At 33.5% G+C, this 9337-nt stretch overlaps 1 protein-coding gene across 7 annotated transcripts; it reads right to left on the reverse strand.

Moving 5' to 3' along the window:
• Positions 1 to 606: 606 nt before the first annotated feature.
• LOC106755509 (11-beta-hydroxysteroid dehydrogenase 1B-like) lies at positions 607 to 8548 on the reverse strand. 7 transcript variants are annotated; one of them, XR_002667114.1, is made up of 7 exons: positions 6877 to 6986; positions 5966 to 6244; positions 5808 to 5888; positions 4826 to 4903; positions 3779 to 3863; positions 3487 to 3674; positions 607 to 670 (listed from the first exon to the last, which is right to left on the reverse strand). XR_002667114.1 is itself a non-coding variant. In XM_022778322.1 (6 exons), exons 1-4 carry the CDS (start codon positions 7920 to 7922, stop codon positions 6976 to 6978), a joined length of 492 nt encoding a protein of 163 aa, XP_022634043.1. In that variant the 5' UTR covers positions 7923 to 8548; the 3' UTR covers positions 4858 to 4903; positions 5808 to 5888; positions 6877 to 6975. The 7 variants fall into 7 exon arrangements, 1 of the variants encoding a protein (XP_022634043.1); XR_002667117.1 differs by lacking the exon at positions 607 to 670 and having other exon boundaries at positions 735 to 3643; XR_002667112.1 differs by lacking the exon at positions 607 to 670 and having other exon boundaries at positions 735 to 3674.
• Positions 8549 to 9337: the final 789 nt, after the last annotated feature.

Raw genomic sequence — 9337 nt, forward strand, 5'->3', positions numbered from 1 at the left:
AATATAATTGATCGTCCTACCCCTATCCCTAGGCGGTATTAGCATAACCAAGGAATTTCTCACCAATTCATGACATTATCGTACGTCCCCGTATCAATAAAGACAAACAACATTTACTGAATGAGTTAAACAATAAAATCATTTAGTAAAGATGAGAACCCAACAATTGATAAACAAGTATATGACAAGCATATGAAATAAATAAGAATTTGGATCTATGAGTGTTTCAAAAGATTACATTATTCGTCAACAACAAAGGGTTTAGTTCACCATTGTCATGGTGAAACTAGATGAAAATAATGAAAGAATGGAAAAGCAAACCCTAGATTTGATAAAAAGGAGCCTAAGCATCCAAGAAATCTCCTCCAAGGTGTGTGGAATAGCTCTGGACGTTCTCTCTGCCAAAAGAATCCCCTTCTAATTCGCATTGGGGCTATATATAAGCCTAAAAAGATAACAGAAAGATTACAGAATCTAGCTAATAAAAACAGACAACTGCCCAGGCGCCTAAGTTCACAGCTCAGCGGTTTCCCTCTAATCGCTCTAAGCGCTCAGCGGACCATTCTGGCGCTCAGCGACTTTCTTGACCCTTCTTTTCATCATTTTTCTCCTTCTTTCATGGGTTTATGTCCACCTTGCTTTACTTCCATCTTCAATTCACCTTAAAACCCTGCAAAACAATGTAAAACAAGCATAATATCTCTAAAACCAACTTTTGACTCTCACAAGAAACAACTAAGTGTTTTACTTGATTTAAAGTTCATTCTAAGCCATAAAGGGTGTATTTTAATACCTAATTTAAGTATAAAAATAACGGTTTTTAGACTGTTATCAGTTATCTACTAAAAATGTCAAGATTGAAACTGTAACAGTGGATAAAATCTGTGAAAATTGTCCTACTTATGTTGAAAAGATAGATTACTTAACTAGCACGCTAGCTAAGTTTATTCAAGGAAGATACAATTTAAATGTTGTACTAAACTCATCTAACAGAGCTATTTTCAAGCAAGGAATAGGCTACAAAGTTCAATCTAGCAGAACCAATACTAAGAGATTTGCTGATTTAAGTAAACCTGCTAAAAATGCATGTTTCTATTATAATTGTGTTGGTCATACTGTTAGAAACTATTATTATAGAAATGTTGTTGTTCCTCAAAAATTATTTGTTTGGAAACCAAAGGAACTGGTAACAAGGACTGACAATCAAGGACCCAAAGTTAAATGGGTACCAGCAACCAAATCTTAATTTGTTGTTGCAGGAAATAAAAAGCTGATGTAGTGTGATCTCAAGGATGAATCAATCTAGATTAAATAAAAAATCTTGAGTATCTACAACTGGTAAATCTTTATCAATTTACTGCATTACTGCTTAAACTACATTGGTTGTTGCCGTGTGATAATATGTATACATTATCTGTCTGATTGATTGAATGAATGTGTAATGAACTCTATTTTTCATATGTCTTAGTCAACTGTTTAAATAACATATTCGATTATGTGATATAAAGTTTTTAAAAAGTCTAATTTAATAACGTTAGAACTCAAATTTAGGAGTGACAATGAAAATCCTTAGCGCGTCTTTCCATATATATTTGAGTATGCTAGTCTGATGTGCTCAAACACACTGTGATAAACAAAACTCTTTCCATAAGACTTTTGATGATCTGACAATTTCATTTCTGTTTTAGATTTCTCGTTACTCCAAGAATTCTCCAAGAAAACAGTGATGATCTTTCTTGAAAAAGATTCAAAGAGGAGATTCAATTGCACGTTCACTGGCTTATCAACATCTACACAAGAAGGTGCTTCTGTTATTGATCGTGTAGGCTTGGCATCCTGTGAAGACTACTGGAATTTATCTGAGAGGCTTGGCACAACGATGGCAATCCCTTTAGGGACTTCCCATCCAAAGAAGTAACAACTACAACTAAGACTAATGAAAGGGATGTAGAATAAAGATTTCCAAAACTCTTTCCTTATCTATGTCTTAGATAGATTCTCTTTAACTAAATCCATTTCCTTTGTTTTGTAGGTCACCAATAAGGATGGAGAACTATGCACATACATCTTAGAAGGTTTGCCAAGCAAAAGGAAGCAAGTAGGAGAGCAAGTTGCAGCAGTTGTAATGCATATTTTTCACATGGACACAGTCAACCGTGAAGCACCTTTGAAGCACGTGTTCAACATAGCAGCCAACAACATTTCCCACGTTAAACATGTAGTCAGGCACCGAGATACAACCATGGACCAGCCAACGTTTTTGCATCACCATATTTGCATTTTAAACGTGTTAAATATGCATTCCATGCTGGCCAGATTCTTCCACACTGTAATAAGCAAAATCAGTAGCTTCCTTAGCACGTTAACAAGCTTTCCTTCTCCTATAAAAGAAGGCTTGAATCCATTTTAAACTTAACTTGATTGTAATAGTGAAATGCTGTCAAAATTCAGCCACTTCTCTCAAGTTCAAACACTTTGCATTGCTTTAGCTTTGCCTCCTTTAGCTTCTTTCCCCTTAGGAAAGCTGTCCGAGCTAGAATTCTACTTCCAAACCATATCCAAACACGTTCAACCATTCTATTAAACAACTTCCGTGCATCAGCTTCATTTAACCATTTCATCATTCTGTTGCCACTTCTGAAGCTTGAAGCCCCTCCATTCTTGAAGGCGGAGACTGCTTCCATCACACATGAAGCAAATAATGCTATGCTATGCTATGATCGGTTGAAGCTCAGACTTCTAGAAGAGGAAACTATGATTAAGAATTGTGTGTGTGTTAATGGTTAATTGGTTATGTGGGAGATATTTGTTCAATATTTTTTTATTCTATTCTAGTTCTCCTTCTACTTCCTTTTCTTTTTGCACAGTTCCAACCCCAAAGACCAAAACAATGCAGGTAGGAACTTCTTTAATTTTCACACCATTTTCTATTATACTCTCTTCTTCCCCTCACACTTTTCTACTTTCATTCGTCTTACCATAGCAGCTACTCATATATGTTATAACACATCATTATGCAAAACAAGTTTTACTAGAAGGTTAATGATACATTGTGCATGTGTTGCAGGAGTAAAATCTATGGAGATACACCGAAAGCAAAGCAGGGTGATAGTGAACGGTTGTGTTGATCCAAACAAGGTGTTGAATAGTAGAAATCATTTTCGAAAGGTGTTGAGGGGAATTTGATTCTTGCTGCCTACCATAGACAAATCGAATAACGCAAAGGACCATTGTTACTCCTAATTCCTTCATTAAGCCAATGTCTATTCACTTCAACTATAATTAACCCTTTTTTTACAACAATTATTCACTGTACTTAAAGCATCATTCATAACATCTTAAGTAAAGAATGATTTATAAGGAACTTGTATTAACAAACAAGGATTGGTTAGTTCATGCAATAAAGAACCCGCATCCATCCAAAAAATATAACCAGTTGAAATCAAGATATACTAGCAAATAGGCGTTTCGTAAATAATTTGAAACCTGGTTCGATTTGTAGAGACGAGACAGCTTATTCGTCCAAGCCTAGAGCTGCACCAAACCTCCACCTCGTTGAACAGACCAGCAAGCCTTTCATCAGCACTGTCGCCTCCTCACGCCGACGTCGACGAACCACGAAGCCTCCATCAACCAACAAACCCTAGTCCCACCACGATTCAAACCTAATGAAGCTTCTTACCCACCAAGATTTCGCAAGACATTGATCAGATTGGGGGAAAATGACAAGGGGTTTCGTGCAAGGAATTGAAAGAAAATGAGAAGGAAAGTACTATACACGTCGTCGGAGAAATCACTGCAAAGCACTCGTCCAACAATTTCCTAGCCAGTCTTCGAGCAAGTCTTCGAGCAAAAGGGTATTTCTGTCACAATCAATCACCCTCTCAAACATCATAATCATCTTTCCAAACAAAGAAAAGCAAGGATTTCCAACAAATCAGAGTATCAATGAAGTGAAAGATAAGTCTACAAGCTAAACCAAGTCCAGAAATCAAGAGAAACATGCAAAACTGTACACAAAACAAAACAACAACTACCTAGAAAACAAAAAATTTAACGCAGAAAACATAAACTAACAAAGAAAAATCAGAGTCTCCCCCAATAGACCACACTTTAACTACACAGTGTCCTCAATGTGTCACAAGCATCAGATCAGAAATCAGAACAGTCAACAGATCATGGACAAGTGCAATAAAAGCGGGAAAGGAGGAGAAGAAGGGAGAGAAAACTCCCTTGATCATGGTGGCAGTTGCCAATTTTCACTACAAGAAAAATCACTGTTATATACAGCCAAAATCCGTATATAACCTCTAAAATCCGTATATAAAGTGATGTTATATACGGATTACATACGGCAAAAAATCTGTATATAATAGAGGTGTAGGTAATATTATATACGGATATATCCGTATATAATTTATATACGGATAATCCGTATATAATTTATATACGGATAATCCGTATATAATTATATACGAAAAATCCATATATAATATCCTTATATAATTACATACGGAAAATCCGTATGTAACTTCATAGCTTTATAAAAAAAAAAATTAAATAATCTCATTTCCATCCAATAACTAGAAATTTTGTATATTTGATAACAGACAAATAGAACTTTCCAATTAATAATACATATATGCAATATATAATAAATACACAAAAATTAAGTGAGAACAACTTTACAACAACTACAATATCTTTTGGAGATAAAGAAAGATGTCAACTAGATATATATTGTGTTATTCTTTTCAAAACAAGATGTCTAGCCTATTGCTCAATTTCCCATACTGTGAAATGTTATAGGCCAAGATGTTATCACCATGTCAATAGTTGTCAAAGTAGTAATCTGCAACTGCTCCAATACTAGCATTAAAGCATCAAAAGCAATTACCCCAACCTACAGTAATAAGGAAAAAAAAAAAGAAATACAATTAATAGTTTTAAAAAATTAATAGAAAGATTCTACACTCATTAAATTAACTCATTAAATTAATAGAAATTTATTATGTCACTTTTTGTATGAGTCTATACATCAATTTATAATTTTACAAAACTTCTCTTTACTGATGCATTAACTTGTCAAATAAGTCTTATATATAAGTTGATTTTTATTTGCGAGGAAGACTTTTTTTTCTTATTTTCTTTTCTTGAGAGTTTTTATAAATTATGAAAAGGAATTCAACTAATTAATAACAATTGACTCCAAATATAATTAATTTTGCAACAATCCAGTTCATACTTTAATATAATATACTAATAATCCTAAAGGAAAAAGTTTATTACAAACTATCTATAATATATATATATATATATATATATATATATATATATATATATTACATTTATTACGTTATATATATAAATTTATTAAGTTATAAAATATATATACCCAAAATGTTAAACGAAAACTTATCTTAGCTTGCTATATAATATATAACGTAATATATAACAATATATCAATTATGACTGACATCCCATACAATAAATATATATGCCTTGCATCTACACTATACAAATATATATTTGAATCAAAATAACAAACAATTTTCTGCAGGATTTTATATCCAAACAGCAAAATAATTTCCTACAACATTTTATCAAAACAATAAAGAATTTTCAGCAGCATTTTTATACCCAAACAGTAAATAATTTTCTGCAGCATTTGAATCAAAACTGCAACAGTTTTCAGCATATTTTTATTATGAAACCACAATAGTTTATGCAGAATTCTGAGATGAATAAAATAGAATTAAGGGGAAAAACAGAAGTTGTACAAATATAATATTTTACAATATACAAACCTGGTAGAAGGCAAGGCACTAAAGCACAAACTTATCCATTGAGTCCAATTCCAAATCCAGAGTAGCATCATAATCCTTGACCTGAGATCATAAATGAAGTTGTTGAGTGGCAAATGTGAATCAGTATTTCTCCCAAAAAGTTAAGAGTAAAATTTTACCGCCTATTTGTATTATCCAAGAGCATGGTAACATGAAGCTCTCAAATATAAGCACTCAACATTGGGGCCATTAACGCTCAAACCCATTGACAAATCATTGATCGCCTTCCTATCACAATCAAACCCAATTTAAGTCAGAAAGAAGATAAATTACTCCTATTCACCTCGACCTTTCCTGATCATTCTCTTTTGTCTTCAAACTTTAACCTTTCATTTGTTTCTGTCCTCTTAACCTCACTTTTCTATTGTTGTATTATTTGCAGTTAACACACACACAACCTACAAAAATAACTTCTGAGAGGGAGACAAAAGTAGTATATACAGATGATAACACTTCTTCGAGGCATAAATTAAGTAATCAGCGCAAAGGAATACACTTTAATAGATAAGCAAACTTTTAACCACAAAATTAAATTTTAGACCAAAAAAGAAGAGACTGATAATGTTGCAATAAGAAATAACTTCACCCTTTTCAAATCTAATACATCTGAGTTTGTTTTTTAAATTACCCCCAAATTTTCTTTTTCTCCAATACATATAATTTGAGGAAGAATATATGATACCTATACAAGCTACATAATCAAATATCCACACATTTAAAATTAAGTGGGAGAAATAATGGAAATTTGTTACCTTAGTTAGGTACAAACATGGACACTTACATGCATTTACATCTTACACCTTCATGACAAAGCTTGCTATTCTACACACCCTTACTCTAATATTGTCACTATGAAAATCCTACTCAAATATTATTTCAGGAAAAAAAAAAAAAAGAAGAACAAAGAACACTTCCAAATTTTCTATTATTATTAATTAACATAATTCCACAACAAAAAAAAGAAAAAGACAGAAAAGTAAAGTCTTATAATTATTATGAAGTATCTTGGTCACAAACACTTCCAAGTTACCTTCATTGGTAGAGAGGCAAGAGTTTATTCTGCCTTATGCTCTGGCATCATGAGATTGCCTTTCATGGCAGACTTGTTTGGAAAGATCAAGTTGAAGGCTCAATCTACGAATTGAGGATGAAGCACCTTCCAAGGAAACAACACTCTGTACCAAGAAGGATATGTAACATACATATCTCCCCTACATGCACTTTCAACTATGGCTTTAGCACATTCGCTAGCTGACTCCATTGGAACTATTCTCATAACATCCTGGATTGCAAAAAACTTGTTCAAATCTTTCAACAGCCATAACTGCACCTCAGTAGACAATGTGCATTTTCGAATATAAATTCTCGTTATAACTAAATTTAATCTTTTTAAAAATTTTAGAACTGAATTCATTGAAAAAAATATATAGGAAATAAATGTAAACCTTCAATTCAAATTTGGCCTTTAATGTAAGGTCTGTCCTGATAAAACCGGGCGTGGCAATTGTTATGCCGATAGGAGTGCCAGATTCCATTCTCATAGTCTCAAAGAAGTTTGTTATTGCTGCTTTGCTCGCCTGNAGTTACCATTCAAACCATCACAATTAGTAACAGTTTCATTCAATTCAATTTTATCTTCAACANCATAACTTCCAAAAATAGATTTTCCATACTTTCAAACTATTTCAAAAAGATGTTTCCACAATTCTTAATTGAATATCCAGAGTTTATACATTATAGATACTTATCANTGGTAGTGGGAACCATCCGCCAACTGAAGCAATCACTATGATCCTCCCTTTGCTATTTTTCAGATGTGGGATTGCAAATAATGTCGCATTAACTGCTCCCCAAAAATTCACATCCTGCCAATCATAACACAAANTTTTAAAACTACTTTTTGTTTTACAGATTCTAACACAGTTCATTCACTNAATCATCCNAACANATAATCTAACCAAATTTTATATATCACATGATAAACAATTTTAGTAATATTTTTTAAATTACACTATAATATTTCGAATCCATCTCATGGCTTACCATAACTGNAGTGTATTCAGAAACATCACGCATATTCTCCACAGTTACAGGCTTTTTACCACCGATTCCTGCATTATTTACCAAATGATCCACTGCACAGAAACACCAAATCTACAAATTTTAGCTATAAACAAAAACATAGAAATGAAACATCAAACGAAAAATGGGGAAATAATGAGATGAACTCAAGATCGAGAGCGAAACAGAGAATGAATGGAAGAAAATGTTAGAAAACCCTAAACGAACGAATACAAGCCAGAACAATTGGGGAAGACTCTAAAATGGAGAACAAACCCTAATCTGGACCGAAGGAACCCTAAAAATGGGGAGAAACTCAATATGAACCGATTAATCGGTTCAAACGCAAGATTGATCGGTGGAAATCGAAGAACAAACGGTAGAAAGGGTTTTAATCGGTAGAAAAGTGGTTTTAATCGGTTAAAAATGAAGGAAAAGGGAATAGGAGAACAAAACCCTAGGATTCGGAGGTGGTTAAGTATGTGAAAGTGAAAATAAAAGGAAGAAATGGAGATTTGAGAAGATGAAACGATTATTTGATGAACAAAGCTGAAGAAAACGTGAATGGTTGAGAGTCTCTCGAGAGAAAATGGTGAAGACGCGACTGAAATACGCGACTAAAAATTCACGAAAGAAAAGCTATGCTTATGTCTTAGGTTAATTAATTTTTTATTTTTTTTATTATTTATTTTAATATCCGTATGTATGTTATAAAATCCGTATATAAGAAAATCCTTATATACGGATTAGAATCTGTATATAATAATCTGTATGTAAAAGACATTTTTCTTGTAGTGTTTGGACTTTCAGGGAGATGTCTTCCACCATTGGATTTAGCAAAGAAGTCTTGAGGAGGAACTGCTTTAGTCTCCAAATTTGATCAAGCAGTGAGATGTCCTCCACAGATGGATCTAAGAAGCAGTGATTGTTGATGAGCAGGTTCAGCTGGTGCCAACTTGTGTTGAAGCTTTTGTGAATGTTAGCACCCTTGCTCTCCACTGTGGGTGTGTGTTGATCAAATGCATGTGTACCTCCTGCAACATGGTTAGTGCAATATGGTTCCAAAGAAATGACACGCAGGGGTATAACACTCAATCCTAGTGTAACAGGCTAAATCTCAGATATACCCTCACAACATGAATCACTTTCAAAAATAGAAACAATATCAACAATAGGCTTAGATTCATGTTCAGTGCATGGATAACAAACATTCAGACAAGATGGAAAAAAGTGGTTCTCATCATGCAGAGAGGGAGAATTAAAATCATGCTTATCAACATCATAATCATCAATAACATACCTATCAACAACATGATCATCAACAACAGAATCAATCATAGGTATGTTTACCTCCACTTCCCTGAAGATTGGTAGAGTGGTGGAAGGTGAAGCTGGTCTACCTATCTCAAAAGTGGTACTCATGTCAGCCT

The sequence above is a fragment of the Vigna radiata genome, unplaced genomic scaffold (genome assembly GCF_000741045.1).
Source record: "Vigna radiata var. radiata cultivar VC1973A unplaced genomic scaffold, Vradiata_ver6 scaffold_329, whole genome shotgun sequence".
Classification (NCBI taxonomy): domain Eukaryota; kingdom Viridiplantae; phylum Streptophyta; class Magnoliopsida; order Fabales; family Fabaceae; genus Vigna; species Vigna radiata.